The sequence below is a fragment of the Salmo trutta genome, chromosome 24 (genome assembly GCF_901001165.1).
Source record: "Salmo trutta chromosome 24, fSalTru1.1, whole genome shotgun sequence".
Taxonomy (NCBI): Eukaryota; Metazoa; Chordata; class Actinopteri; order Salmoniformes; family Salmonidae; genus Salmo; species Salmo trutta.
The window spans coordinates 20,751,635-20,767,898 of NC_042980.1; the positions used below are offsets into that span (position 1 = coordinate 20,751,635).

At 43.3% G+C, this 16,264-nt stretch overlaps 1 protein-coding gene and 1 pseudogene across 1 annotated transcript; one reads left to right on the forward strand and one right to left on the reverse strand.

The window, feature by feature from the left end:
- On the reverse strand, window positions 1-5,993 carry LOC115161492 (TBCC domain-containing protein 1-like; annotated as a pseudogene).
- Window positions 5,994-8,895: 2,902 nt separating this feature from the next.
- On the forward strand, window positions 8,896-13,872 carry LOC115160899 (dnaJ homolog subfamily B member 11). Its single transcript, XM_029711405.1, has 10 exons — window positions 8,896-9,056; window positions 9,608-9,764; window positions 10,503-10,600; window positions 10,857-10,992; window positions 11,115-11,257; window positions 11,383-11,465; window positions 11,538-11,595; window positions 11,903-12,014; window positions 12,595-12,754; window positions 13,181-13,872. Exons 1-10 carry the CDS (start codon window positions 8,983-8,985, stop codon window positions 13,243-13,245), a joined length of 1,086 nt encoding a protein of 361 aa, XP_029567265.1. The 5' UTR covers window positions 8,896-8,982; the 3' UTR covers window positions 13,246-13,872.
- The last annotated feature ends 2,392 nt before the right edge of the window (window positions 13,873-16,264 follow it).

Genomic DNA, 16,264 nt, shown 5'->3' on the forward strand with positions numbered 1-16,264 from the left:
TGCTCTTAGAAAACATTGAAATTAATTTCCATTGTAACGTGTAGGTAGGCCGACACGTTACAATGGCAAATCAAATCAATTTTATTTGTCACATTCGCGGAATACAACAGGTGTAGACCATACCGTGAAATGCTTACTTACAAGTCCTTAACCAACAATGCAGTTCAAGAAATAGAGTTAAGAAAATATTTGCTAAATAAACTAAAGTAAAAGATAAAATAAAACACAATAAGATGACATAACAATAAAGAGGCTATACACAGGGGAAGACCCTGAGAACTAAACTACAGCAGCAAGGCAGAAGAATAATAAAAGTAAGGCATAGTAACAATAATACAATCTCATCCATCCACACTGGTTACCTAGCAACATCAGCATTCTCTGGAGCATGCTAGGCTTATTTTTATAGTACACAGTAACGGAATATAACTGCCCCCTCAAAGGCATCTTTCTCTTCTCATAACACTAATGTGTTCTGCCATCTTCTTTGAGGTGGCTATTATAGTCGACAGACCAAAATCCTATCTGAGTGAGGTACTAGCGTGGGCCCAGATCGGTTTGTGCTCTTGCCAACCCCATTGCCAAAGTCAAACATTTTGAAACAGTTTGGCATGACAATGAGTGATAAGGAGTTGACATGATAGCACAAACAGATTGGCACTCAGGTGCTAAAGGTATTACATTCCTTGAAATTTGGCACAGGCCTTTAAATTCCTCACACCCTCTCTCCTTTGCTACCAGAAAATACATATTAACAACAATATCATATCACATGTATACATTAATACATCTTTCCCCTATACTAGACAAGGTCAATCTCTGAATTTAACAGACAGTTAAATGATTCCCTATTATTTAATTGGTACAGTACACACAACAGAAGAACCAGACTCTAGGCAGATCTAACCTGAGTGGCTAACAATAGGTACCCTGCAATCGTACCCCAAGTACTCTAGGACCACTGGCTCTCTACCATCCCCACCATTGGTAAATCCATGAGAGTGAGTGTGCAAGGGTAGAGAATCTGGACGCACCAGTCTCAACTAGATGAAGGAATGCTGCAGTGGGAGGGCTATACAACATACAGGGGACTAGAACAGAGCCAGAGGTGTATACCAGGCCACCCTTCTGCAGTCTAGTGATCTTCAGATCAGATCCAGGCCTGCCTGGAACTGTGGACAGCATGCAAACAAAGGGCTTAGAGCTACCAGTGGCTGTGAAGCAAACAGCTGAATGTGAGGCAAAAGCTTCTTTGTATGGGGATCTCCATCAACAAGAACCCAAAAAGTCAGCAAGGCAAAAGGTGTCCTCCCCGCTGTCCGTCTACATGTCCCTTCCTGCCTGGTGTCATTTGGCCTGGCCTCCAGGCTGTCACTGTCCGAGGGGTCCTGGGAAGTGATGCAGGGGGGATAAGGCTGTCCAACCCATGCCTGTGTCCCGACTCCAACAGCCACTCATGGATCTTCTGCTCCACCAGGACCAGGAACTGACGCCACCTCTCCCTGAAAACAGACTACTTACTACAGGAACAAGACCCATACATTAACAGACAACCAGAGTTCACTTTAAATGTGCACTTGGGCCCCTCCTTTAGCTCCCCATTCAATCATTGTATTTATTTGTAAATCATATTAGTGAAAACAACTGGGTCACTTGTTATGTAAAGTAAGCCACACAGTACAGTCACGGACATTTCGAGTGGCTGCATTATATTCACATTGATCCTGGAAGCTGGAAAGCACTTCATATTTCCATTCACTGAGCGCTGGTCAAATTGCTGATAAATCTAAGCGGTAGAATGGCTGACTGGTAGTGTCTGTGTCTGCTCTGTCACTCACTTGTTCAGGTGGGCATCCTTCACCGTCTTCTGCCAGTCCTGTACACTCTTCTCCCTCTCCTCATGGGCCTTCTGGTACATCGATGGCAGCCCACCTGGCACCTCACACGTGTCCCCCTCCAATTCTAAAAACTCAGCGGGCGGCAGCAAGCGGTAGGAGCCAGGGTCTGGGGTGGTGCCCTTCACACCCAGCAGTAAGGGCTGGTCCCAGGCGTTTGGCACCACAGCTAAACCCACACTCGCCATGTGATCCTCCAGGGAGGGGTAGTGTGTGGAAGGGCACTGGGGTGAGAGCAGTGATCCTGGGGAGGAGTATGGGCTGAGTGGGGCTCAGGGTGTGGATGGAACAGTAGGAGGAGGACCCTATGGCCAGCCAAACACACCACCCTGACGTTTAGGCTCACTGACCTGAAACACACACACCACTGGGAATGTCATCTCATCTGAGCTAATGGACATTGTTACAGTATAGCAATATTAAAGGAACTGCTACAAAACCAATAAGTAGTGTACTGATTTTGCTGCCCTCGTTATGTCTAGGGGTCTTAGGCCCAGCTAAATGGTCTGTAACCTGATTTGATGTGTGCATAAATGTGGGAAGTGTGTGCGACTAGGTGTTAAATATATTTACCCAGGAGACAGCCACCTTACCTTTGGTCCAGGGCCAGCTCCTTCTTGACCTCTTGGTAGGCCATTCCAAGCATATTATTATTTGTTCAGATGATGAAACATAAATATGTACAAAAAGGAAAAATACAAAAACGCATGCCCAACTAAAGAGATGAACTAACACCATGAAACAAACAAAGGCCGGCTGAGAGGCTTCTGGCCTCCAGTCCCCTGGACTGACAAGCAATCTTGATCCCTCGCCCCTAAGGAATTATCAAGGCTTCCTGGCAGAACAGAGCCCTTGACTCGGTTGGTGTTGCTACTTGGGGATGGCGTGTGGAAGTGTATCATGGTAGTGTTTGTCTATATCCTAACACTAACCTTCCCCCCCATACCATAACAGAACATTTCACCACTACTTCAGAAATATTTTACTACGTTAACTACAGTAGAACTCTAGTCGCTGAGATGAAAATCATCAAAGTCATCAGTCAAAAGTGGAAATGATATCAATAACAAACCATAAACACTACTACCGTCTCTATTGAAGCTGATCTGTTGTGGTTGTTAAGTGGGTCAGTCTATATGGTTTCCGTAACCTGACCTGAGTGGAGAGAGCAGGTAGATTAATGCCTCCATCACACCGACTGCGTCATTGCGCTAAATAGTACGCAGCATCTTCTGGATGTCTATGTAACAAAAGTTCAACATTCACCTTCTGCTACCATTTCTGTCAAGCCGTCTATGCATACAGTTTGACACATACGTTCGATAAATCCAACGTTTGCACCACTGAACGCACTGCAACTGCCTCTGCTATGCAATGCTGCAAGGCAAACACAGCGTGTCATTGGAAATGAATGTGATTCTGGTGTACCAAAATGCAATGACGCTGTCGGTGTGTTCGAAGCATAAGGCATCACTGCAGCAGTGTATTTTGACGTTAGCTACTGCTAGCTTGTCTGAGTATTGGCCAGGGTCTGGCCAGGGTCTGTCTGAACACTGTGACATTAGCACCATCTTGCTGCCTGGGGGGGCAATGTGGGTGTTCCGGGCGATCTTAGCTCTCTTCATAGCGCCCTCCACTGGAGGACAGGAGAACAGACATATGGTCATTCACAGACACACACACAGCCATGCTTCAATCCTGATAGCTCTCTACTTCTCCCACAAAAAAGGTGAGCTATAAAACAGTCACAAGATAACTCACTAACCTCTATAGACATACTAACACGCCTTCTTTGACTGTAACATCTAAATCTAAATGAATGATCCATATAAAGGTTTACTTTAGGTGGTAGTAACCTACCTTGCTGAGCCAAGACCAACAACTTCCCAGACCTCAGGCAGGCTGATATACCAAAGGGGTTGAGGACCAGGGCCTTTCTGAGCCACGCCAGCAGAGGGTGCAGGGAGAAGGGGTGGGTGAGTTTGGAGTACGCTGCCTGGGCCTGTTGAGGGGCTCTGGAGAGCAGCTTGTGGATGGGATTGACGGCCCGGCCGGGGTACACGGAGTCCTCCATCACCAGGCTGAGGCCTTGCAAAAAATAAAAAATAAAAAGATGACTTTATTGTCCAATGTACACGGATATCTAACAGATACATGCCTTATACTTTATTTCAACCCCTCTGTTCTCACTGAAAAGGAAAACAATTTATTGTAAAAACTATGAAAACATGGGCGTTATGGACCCTTTCATTGTTTTAGGCAAGAATAAAACAACCATTTGGTGTATAAATATAACAATCTTGTAATCCTGCTACCACACTCTTCCTAAAGCTGGGCACGGCCAAACTGAGTAATCGGGGGAGAAGGGCCTTGGTCAAGGAGGTGACCAAGAACCTGATGGTCACTGACAGAGCTCCAGAGTTCCTCTGTGGAGATGGGAGAACCTTCCAGAAGGACAACCATCTCTGCAGCACTCCACCAATCAGGCCTTTATGTTAGTTGCCAGATGGAAGCCACTCCTCAGTAAAAAGCACATGACAGCCTGCTTGGAGTATGCCAAAAGGTTTTAAACAAGAGTTCACCCATTTCATTGGTGGCTTCTGGTCTTCTTTCAATATTGCAGTATTAGATGAAACTGGTATCATAACTAACTAGCTGTTGTAAAAACTGAATTTTAACATTATAGGTAACAGAATGGCCATATGGACCCTTTCACTGGCTGCTTCCCAAATGGCATTTATTTCACTGCCTCTTGCTCCAATGCAAATGTTTGTGTTGTCTGGCTCTGTTGTTCCCCCCTGGCGTCCAGGATACTAGGACGTCTGCCTGATGTTCCCATGACAACTGGCAAGCAGAGATGATCTGGCATAGAAATACAATGAAGCTAACAGCAGTTGCTTGATTTATTTGCTTAGCATTAAGGGGACGTTAGTAGCTAACTTAGCTAGCTGATACACGTTAGCAGACAAAACACTTGGCTTCAGTAAGTTTATACTAACGTTAGTCTAAACGATTTCTGGTCCTGTCTCGAAGCTCCAGGAAAAGTAACTGGTAATAATGCTCCATCATAAGTTAAACTCAGGTTTAGTAGCTTATCAACCTGGGATGGCTTTTGGTTTGTTTATTACCTGTATGCTGTAAATGTTATCAGCACCTAACGTTAGCTAGCTACACGACGTTCTTTCAATTTGGTGCCCTTGCATGAACGTTCTCATCAGTTGTGCCCGACGAGACAGAGTGAGGATCGCACGCAAAATGCATTGACTGTGACACATCAAATCAGGCCAGTGTTGTGCAACACTGCAGCCCACAATTCGGGCGTTCCTGCATGTGTGCATTCCTGCAGGAACGCCCCTACCCCTGGGTCAAAATGGAAATGAAGTACCACAGCACGAGTTATAACACCCATAAAACCTAGCGGTAAACCCCGGAAATGGTTCCAATCGTTTTTCCACCATTCATTTTTCCATAGGGGATTCCTACTTAATATAAGGTCTGTGTTTCGTGTAGGCTTACCCTGGCATGACGTTTTAATAACTGCGCAAATCTCTCCTGGAAAAGGTAACTTTTTATCAGTTTTATCTGTAAGTACCCCCCAAAAATGAAATGTTAATTAGCTGCTAATGTGGCTATCATACAGAACTACACTTCCTGTCGCAAGCTTTGACGTCATCATTCAAGGCGTAGGGTAGGAAAAACCTCCACATTTCTCCATACAAACTCTCATCAACAAGTAGCAAGTAACCTAACAAGTAAATATTATAGCCTTTTTAGTTTCTTGTGTGAATAATTGATATTGTGTATTTCTCATGTGTATAATTTTTTGGGGCATTTTTCAAGTTACCTAGCTAGCTACCCTCCATTTTTAAATGACTAGAATTGTGCATGCCCCAGGTGCCCTTGTTTTTTAAACAATGTCCAGTACAGACAGGAGGGTAGCGTTGTTTTGGCTCAGGTTCAAGGCGGTGCTATTCCACTGAACATGCCCCGGAAACGGTTCCTTAGCCACTGAAGTTCCTCCTCTGTGGGCTCTTGAGACAGAGGGTTGTAGTCTTCAGCTGGGTATAGGTCCTCCACTGACTGCAGATTGTTGGGCATTGCTGGCTTCCTCCGCTGGCATTCCACATCTGTACGGGCCGATATTGTGAACCTTCCACAATAGGCTGCATGGCTACACTTATGAGCTCCACAGAGGCATTCACATGTGGTAGAGAGAATCCCCTGGTCACCTAAAGAGACCTCCCAAGAGGAAGGATGTTAAGTGCCATATGCCTTTCAATTCATGACTTTGAACACCTTAAGTCATTTGTTGTAAGAAATGTGCTATATAAATAAAGTTTGATTTGACAGCTGTGGAATATTTAATAAACTGTAATTTTCATGAGAACAAGTTTAGTTCTTCCATAAACTTTTAATATATTATTTGGGATTTTATCACTTGACATAACAATCATATAGTGAGAAGGATCCTATAAGTCAAGACTGTGTGAATGCATGTACCACTCTGAATATATAAATACTGTGGCTTTGAAGATTTGTTTCTACCAATGAAACTACAATACAGGCTGGATGTCTAAACATGGTCAATTCTGAATGTCAATAGATTTTTTTGAACAATTCTCATCAATGACATCTTAGAACTGATTTATCGCTCATCTAAATCTGGTATCATTGGTAATCTGGTTAATGATTATATAAATGCTTAAATAATGGCAGGTAGCCAAGTGGTTAGAGCGTTGGGCCAGTAACCGAAAGGTTGTTAGATTGAATCCCCGAGCTGACAAAGTAAAAAATCTTTCATTCTGCCCCTGAACAAGGCAGTTAACCCATTGTTCCTAGGCCGTCATTGTAAATAGTTAAAAAAGTTTTTAAAAAGTGTCTCTTTCCTTATAGAATGTTAACAGCAGTATAGTTAATATCTACACTCACTGACACAGGATAAAACTTTATCCCTCATTCTGGCCCCGACCAAACTGGAAAATTGTCTCTCACTATAGCTGCACTTCTCAACATGGCCAGACGTATAGTGGTATTCTCCCCTCTTATGCTCATCCTTGCCATCAGGTTTGAAATAGACACCAAGGTCGATATACTGTACAAACAATTATCTAGGCTAAGTAATACCTTTTTTTTGTATCTACTGCTCTGTTAACTAGCTAGCTAAAGCGTAGTCAGTGGCTAGCTAAGACGGAGAAAGGGAATGGCAGAAGTTCAACACTTTATTCAATTCATTTCAATACAGCACATGGGTTCATCATGGATTGGGCACAGGTCTCTGATCGCTCTGGTGAACGGTAGCAGACAGTGTCAGCTGGAGATGATGTGCAGGAGCTTCCTGCAGGGATTTGTAGTCTTGCAGAGAAGCTCTGTTGCTGATTAGAATTGTAAAATAATGTGAGTATTTTGAGGCAAATATATTGATAAAACTCACTTTGTCCGCAAGAGAATTACACAGTTATCAAAACATCATTCAAAGATAAGCCTACACCAAATGCATACTTAATTTGAAGTCTCTGTAAAATTCATTTTGAAAAATGAATGGTGGGAAAATGATTTGAACCATTTCCGTGTTTGACCGCTAGGTTTTACATGTACTTTTATAGTCCACTGTGGCAGACAATACTTTTATTAAGAGTTTTTTTCACCCCTGCCTACCGCAGTCCTAGCGGGAGCGTCGCCTGCCCTCACCATTGTTAACAGACATGCAGGGGCGAAGGACACTGTCTACCGGTCGCCCCCGCTAGCACAGCAGGCGGAAGGCTGGGGTAAAACCATGTGCTAGTTAACTTGTTAGTTAGCGACACCGTGTGTTAGTTAACTAGCTAGCACACGGTGTCATTACCTCCTGCTGTGTGCTGGAGAAAACCGTGCCCAACAGGCGAGGGGCGGAGGACACTGTCTACCGGTTGTTCCCGCCTCTCACTAGCACAGCAGACGGGAGGCTAGGGCGACAGTGTGTTAGCTAACTAGTTAACTATGTCGCCCCCACTTCCGCCTGCGGTGTACTGATTGCCGTCATTAATAGCACTGCGGGAAAACAGTACCTGACAGGTGGGGGCGAAAGCCACTGTCTACCGGTGTACGGCTAGCTAGCCATAAGCTAGCGCTTTAACGCCCCCTACTGACCCCAGGATCACTCCTGCATGTCCTAATTAAAACATTTACCAATAGAAGTATAAAGAGTGGTTCCTGCAGATGCTGGAATGCCAACCAGTGGAGGCAGCTGAGGGGAGAATGGCTTGTAATAATGGCCGGAACAGAGCAAATGGAATGGAAACCATGTGTTTGACGTATTTGATACCATTCCACTGATCCCGCTCCAGTCATTACCATGAGCCCGTTCTTCCCAATTAAGGTGCCACCAACCTCCTGTGATGCCCACATGCAGGAATTGCACCCTTCCTTCTCAATCAGACAGAAAGGGAGAATATTTATCGATTTTTGGGGATATTGCTGAAAACCGATGCACATCCTACATTCATCCACTAAAAAGGATATTGCAAAGATATAGCAAAAGTTTACACCGGCTTTTGTTGCTGTAGCTAAAAGGCACTTTATGCTCGATCAGAAATGTGGTCAGAGACTGTATGGAGGGTGTGACGGAATTGCAGAGCGTCTGGATACATGCAGAGGCCTAATTGAGCTCTGTACCGCATCGCCTTGCGCCTCCCAAATGTTGTAACAATGTGGAGGGCTCAATAACAATGCGGAGGGCTCCATATAGTGCCGTATAGCTCCGCATTGTCATTATTGGTTGACGATAGATGGGGGCGGGAGGTCCTGAATAAACAGAACCTCACTTCCTTAATAACTTCCTTCACAACAGCTCTGCGTTACTCTGCGAAGCGCAGGAAGTACAGTATGAATTTCCAGGAACCGTATCACCGTAAATGCTGCATGGCCAATGCAGGCAGCAGATTGACCACGCGGCGCCTTTAAGGATGGGCGGGCTTTAGGATGACAGGCGGGACTTCTGGGTTTCACGTGGGCGGTTCTGATTTGACAGAAGGAAGAGGACTAGTGACAGAAGGAAGCCAACATCAAAAAGCCGGGTTGTTCTGTTGGTTTCTTGAAGAAACTGGAATCTATGGCCGTTAAAGGGATGAATCTGTGCAGTGTTTGCTGTCTTGTCCTGTATTTTGTTGCGGCAGTGCTTGCAGGGTAAGTACATGTTTCTATATTATCCGTACACACCGCTTTTGCAACGGTTAAACGCGGTGTCGCTAACTGGTACACATGTTTCATTGTGATTGGTCTACACTTTTGAACCCCATTCTCCATGTGTAATAGGGCTAGTTTGCTACTAGCTGGAGGGGGGAAAAGAAGCAATCTCAACAACACTATAAATAAATAATTGTCCGATAGGGTAGTCAACATCACCCTTGCCTGATTCCTTTTCTTTCCAGTATCGTGTATCGGCTGAGTCATACTATTCAAGTGAATGAATGCCATCCCTGGGAGAGTGGGCTAGCTTTCCCGCTGGCTTTGTACTCTCAAATGAGTTATTGATATCAATCTGAATCACTCTGCGTGATCCCCATTTTCGATGTTTTTTTTTTTTACTTCATAAATACAAGACACAAGCTAAGATTATTATATATAAACGACACGTTTGTGAACCCTACTCCACCTGTCCCTATCATGAAGGGAAAATACTGTATCTACAAGAGTCTCTAATTAAATTCCCCTCGCATTTTCACCTTTCTCTACAGGCGAGATTTCTACAAGATCTTGGGGGTGAGCAAGTCGGCATCTGTGAGGGACATCAAGAAGGCTTACAGAAAGCTGGCTCTCCAGCTTCACCCTGACAGAAACCCCGATGACCCTACTGCTGCTGACAAATTCGCAGACCTGGGGTCAGCCTATGAGGTAGGAAATTACCCACTGTGTTTGACTGTATCTTATATAACTTATCTGCCAATGCTTTGAATGGAACTTTTTGTTTTACCAGTATAATAATGGTGTCTGATTTGTGGCTTCAGAAACAATGCTCATGTCATTATGATATTTACAAAATATGAACGGCAACTTAGTTGAGTTTTATGAGATAACGCTAGCGTTTATTTCTTCTTTCACAATAACTTTTTAATAATTCTAATTTAATTAGGGTTTTCGTTATATTTAATTTGCTGATGCGCTCGAGGCACCGATACAAAAGTATTTTGTAGGAAACTGAAGCAACTATTTGGTTGTTGTTGGTAACCTAACGTAGCAGGCGTAAGTTAGGTTGAAATGTATCCCTTAACCACGGAGAGTGTCGATGGAAACGACATAAGCCTTTTGATTGGCCAAGAAGACCGTGTGGCTGCCTCTGATTGGCTCATATTGTGGTCCGCTTGCTCTCATGAAAACACGACGTGGAGCACGCGGACCTGCTCAGTGACAGTTTCTATGATGTGTACCAATGGCATGAGTGACCACTAATCGATAACAAAATTGAAAGGGTTCAAATTAGGACAATTGCATGATGATGAGCTATTTAGGTATTTTCTTATGTGATATTAAGAGTTTGCAATTAAAGTTTATACAATGTTGCAAATTCACACGTTCAAAGAAACGCTTTTTGTGACTTAAATGAGTTAGTCCCTGGTGTTGTGCTGTTTGTAGGTGCTTTCAGATGATGAGAAGAGGAAGCAGTATGATGCATATGGAGAGGATGGTCTGAAAGAGGGTCACCATGGTTCTCACAATGATATCTTCTCCAGGTAGGTTGACCTAATAGTAGGTTTACCTAATTACCATAATATACTGTATGGAGTCACACATTCATACATATACCTGTGCTTAACAATACCTAATGAGCGTCCCATTCACTACTAGGCACTAGTGTGTTGTAAAATAATGACATCTTTATTCCAGTTACAAGCCATACCCAATTGTAGGGCCTAAGCATGTGAGGTTTTAAGAATCAAAGAATGCCTTCGCCATCACTGTTCTCTCACAAACCATCACCTCTTATAGTTTCTTTGGGGACTTTGGCTTCATGTTCGGAGGAAACAGGCAAGGACAACAGGACAGGAACATTCCCAGAGGAAATGACATAGTACTAGACCTGGAGGTCACACTCGAAGAAGTGTACTCTGGGAACTTTGTAGAGGTACTATTAATCACTGATGGTGGTCTGTGATATATTGTATAGGATTGGTGTGCTTCACCAGTCCTACCCTAGTCCAACACATACCTACCACTCTCATCATATCATCTATATGCACCGCCCAGGTTGTGCGCAACAAGCCTGTAGCCAAAGAGGCCCCTGGGAAAAGGAAATGCAACTGCAGACAGGAAATGAGGACGACGCAGCTCGGACCTGGACGCTTCCAGATGACCCAGGAAGTAGTGTGTGACGAGTGCCCCAATATAAAGTGAGTCACTGTCCTATTGGCTGAGACTGATAACACAGGAGACAATGGTGTCTTTCTTTACATGCTCAGTAATAAAGATAATAGTTTCATAATAATGGTTAGGATTTGTCTCTCAATGATCCCAGGCTGGTGAATGAGGAGAGAACTTTGGAGGTGGAGATTGAACAGGGAGTGAGAGATGAGATGGAGTACCCTTTCATTGGAGAAGGTGAGCAACTTACTCAACCATCAGGATAACATGGGTAAAGTCATTGTATATAAATAATAATGTATTTTACAGGTGAACCTCACATCGACGGAGAGCCAGGGGATCTACGCTTCCGCATCAAAGTTATGAAGTAAGAGCAGCATGCATTTCCTTATTTCAGATATTCTATAATGATTCTGACGAGGCTGATCTATCCTTCTGAGTCTTATACCTTTTTCAGTACAGATCAAACTGTCAAGTGAATACATTGATGTTATGTAAAGATTTTTGGCATGTACTCTACTTGCGTTGTCTGTGTCTTGGCCCTTCTGTTTATCTATTTGTATGCTTGCTTTATGCAAATGCATTCTCACTTTGTTAGCCTGTTTCTATTGTACAGTAGTAATATGTTGTCAGTTGAAGCTGTTTTATTGAAGAATGATTGTGTGTGCTTCCAGACATCCAGTCTTTGAGCGTCGAGGAGATGACCTGTACACTAACGTCACAATCTCACTGGTAGAGGCTCTGGTTGGCTTTGAGATGGACATCACACACCTCGATGGACATACGGTGTGTCAAGGCTCCTACACATCTATCCAACTACAGCCTACTAACTATCAGTGATGCATTGGGTAGTTTTCCCCCAACTCAGGCCAACTGTCTGTGGCCGATTCTACATGTTTAATCAGGACCAAAACAAGATTCCCAGTGGAGACCAATAATTCATTTTATTTAACTAGGCAAGTCAGTTGAGAACACTTTCTTATTTACAATGACAGCCAAACCCGGACGACGCAGGGCCAATTGTGCGCCGCCCTATAGGACTCCCAATCATGTCCGGTTGTGATACAGCTTGGATTTGAGCCAGGGTGTCTGTAGTGATGCCTCTAGCACTGAGATGCTGTGCCTTAGACCGCTGCGGCACTCGGGAATACACATTAACTGTTTTTCCAACATGTAATCAAATGTAATGGCCAAGTTTCCCCGACCCAAATCAAGCTTATTCCTGGACTAAAAATAACTTAATGGATATTCTCCATTGCTTTCTGTCCAGAGTAGGTTTTATCTGAGTTTGGAATGATTGATCCAAAATTGACACATCTTTTGAATCAATAACAACCTCATTGACTTGTGACTGCCCCTGTGACAGGTTCACATTGAGAGGGACAAGATCACCAAGCCCGGTGCCCGGCTGTGGAAGAAGGGAGAAGGCCTGCCAAATTTTGACAACAACAACATCCGTGGATCTCTCATTGTCTCCTTTGACGTCGAGTTCCCACAGACACAGCTGGATGACAATCAGAAAGAGGGTAAGGAGGAAGTTGATAAACATGGGGAAAGGGTTTTGTAATGATCTATTAGAGTTGACATTGGTGCTATCAGTAAAAGGTCAACTGCATGTTACATGTCAGGTGTGAGGTCTTGTTCTTCCATAAAGATTATGCATATCAACAATGTACACAAAGACTGAGAGGCGCAGGACACGCTCCTGCAAGGCCGGGGGGACGACCTCTGAACTCTAGGGTCCTCGGCTCACACCCCAACATTTTAAATGTGCAAACCATAGGCGGCAAAAATACATCACAATAAATCGCCTTAGAGCCTTTGACTTTATGCCACTGACAAGAAGACAATGAAAGTACTGATTAACTTGTCGGTGATGAATGATTCTGAAACATGTAATAATTATGATCACAATGGTTAGTACTTTAAATTGTGCCTTTTGTTGTTCTCAGGAGTGAGGGGGATTCTGAAACAATCGTCAGTACAGAAGGTTTACAATGGACTACAGGGATACTGACACACCAACAGACAGTCTGGACTGAGTTCTGTGCCACACAAACACACACACAAACAAACAAACACACACACACAAAGGAGCACGCTTGGCGGTGTATTTATTTTTTGATTGTTCTCAGGATGGGTTGATTTGTTTTATTTTCTAATATTCTACATTCTGAAGGTGGCTTGATGTTGTTAATTTTCTTTTTTAAAAGAAGTCCTGGTTATATTTAACGCTGTATTTGTCCTTTTTAATTTGCTTGCCCTTGCCCCAAAAATTATTTTACTACCACCTTAATTCCCCCTCAAATTACAAATGACTTATTTGCTTCAATTTGGAGAGTTTGGATCTTCAAGTCAACATACCTTTTTAATGTCAACTACTGTCATCCACTCACATACATCTTGGATCATGAAAGCTCACATTTCCAATGTTAAACCCATCCCACCCGACTGAGCTCTAGAAGAGGAGCTTTCCTGGAATCAAAGGACTCTAGAGTCAACAACTCATGGACAACAGCAAGACTGGAATACCTTTCCCTCCCTGTTTTGATAAGTTTTATGTATGTAGTACTGTACTAGGTCGTTTCATTTAACCTTGAGGGAATTTAACCCCTCCGACACCTTAAACGATTCTGTCATTTAACCCAGTTTCCTTTGTCATTCCTGTTCAGTTCTCAAAACACTTGTAAATAGGAAAGAACAAACAATATTTTTAGTTTTTTGCTTTGTTGAATTAGATTGTATGTTAGATGTATTCTTTGTGGTGTAAAGTCTTGTGAGCATTCTGTCTGCTGAAAGAAAGGCCACTTTGAGAGTGTACTTCTGGAGCTACCTAGCTGCTTCCTCGTCAGGGTGGCAAGGATATCATCCTGGTCTGGAGCCTATCTCCAGTTTGCTCTGCCTCCCACCACCATCCACCCCTCTTGCTCTGCCTCTCCTCTCAGACTGTGTGTGTCTGAAATGGCACACTTTTCCCTAAATCGTGTGTTACTTTTTGACCCGCTCCCATGGGGTTCTGGTCTGAAGTAGTGCACTTCTAAAGGGCATAGGGTGCCATTTCAGACATACAGTCGTATGAAAAAGTTTGGGCACCCCTGACAATTTCCATGATTTCCATTTACAAATAATTGGGTGTTTGGATCAGCAATTTAATTTTGATCTATCAAATAACTGATGGACACACTAATATTTCAGTAGTGAAATTAGGTTTATTGGATTAACAGAATGTGCAATATGCGTCAAAACAAAATTAGACAGGTGCATAAATTTGGGCACCCCAATAGAAAAATCACATCAATATTTAGTAGAGCCTCCTTTTGCTAAAATAACAGCCTCTAGACACTTCCTATAGCCTCTAATGAGTGTGTGGATTCTGGATGAAGGTATTTTGGACCACTCCTCCTTACATCTCCAGTTCAGTTAGGTTTGATGGTTGCCAAGCATGGACAGCCCGCTTCAAATCATCCCACAGATTCTCAATGATATTCAGGTCTGGGGACTGGGATGGCCTGTCCAGAACATTGTACTTGTTCCTCTGCATAAACGCCCGGGTAGATTTTGAGCAGTGTTTTGGGTTGTTGTCTTGTTGAAATATCCAGCCCTGGCGTAACTTCAACTTTGTGACTGATTCTTCAACATTATTCCCAAGAATCTGCTGATATTGAGTGGAATCCATGCGACCCTCAACTTTAACAAGATTGCCAGTAGCGGCACTGGCCACACAGCCCCACAGCATGATGGAACCCCCACCAAATTTTACTGTGGGTGGCAAGTGTTTTTCTTGGAACGCTGTGTTCTTTTGCCGCCATGCATAATGTCCCTTGTTATGACTAAATAACTCAATCTTTGTTTCATCAGGCCACAGCACCTTATTCCAAAATAAAGCTGGCTTGTCCAAATGTGCGTTTGCATACCTCAAGCGACTGTTTGTGGCGTGTGTGCAGAAAAGGCTTCTTCCGCATCACTCTCCCGTACAGCTTCTCCTTGTGCAAAGTGCGCTGAATTGTTGAACGATGCACAGTGACACCATCTGCAGCAAGATGATGTTGTAGGTCTTTGGAGGTGGTCTGTGGGCTGTTTTTGACCGTTCTCACCATCCTTCGCCTTTGCCTCTGATATTTTACTTGGCCTGCCACTTCTGGCCTTAACAAGAACTGTGCCTGTGGTCTTCCATTTCCTCACTATGTTCCTCACAGTGGACACTGACAGCTTACATCTCTGCGATAGCTTTTTGTAGCCTTCCTCTAAACCATAATGTTGAACAATCTTTGTTTTCAGGTCATTTGAGAGTTGTTTTGAGGCTCCCATGTTGCCACTCTTCAGAGGAGAGTCAAAGAGAACAACAACTTGCAATTGGCCACCTTAAATACCTTTTCTCATGATTGGATGCACTTGTCTATGAAGTTCAAGGCTTAATGAGCTCACCAAACCAATTGTGTGTTCCAATTAATCAGTGCTAAGTAGTTACATGTATTCAAATCAACAGAATGACAAGGGTGCCCACATTTTTGCATAGCCTATTTTTCACATCTGATTTAATTTCATACAACTTAATATTGCTACACTAAAAATCTTTGTCTGGACAATACCCCCAGTACTCAGCTTTTATTAGAAAATGAATGGCACGTCACTGTGATCATTTTCTGTGACGACAGAGTAAATTATTATGCAGCCTCAGAGGGGTGCCCACATTTTTTCATACGACTGTAGCACTGTGTTCTTTGGACTGCTCCTCCTGACTGAAAGAGACTACTGTGAATAACGGGATGCGCTATAGTACAGGAGGGAAAATGTACTTTTCAATTAAAAGTTTATAATAAATAATGACTTGGTCAAATAACCTTACATACAGCTTACTTTATGCTTTAAACAAAATTGATGGAGTAAATTTTCAGTATTCAATTGTCAAGGGTGTAAGAGATTTTATACTGTGTGTGTGTGTGTGTGTGTGTGTGTGTGTGTGTATCTACGCTGTCTTGCCTGCCATGCCTGGCTGGAGCATCACTGTCCACCTTATTGACATTCTATCTTGCACG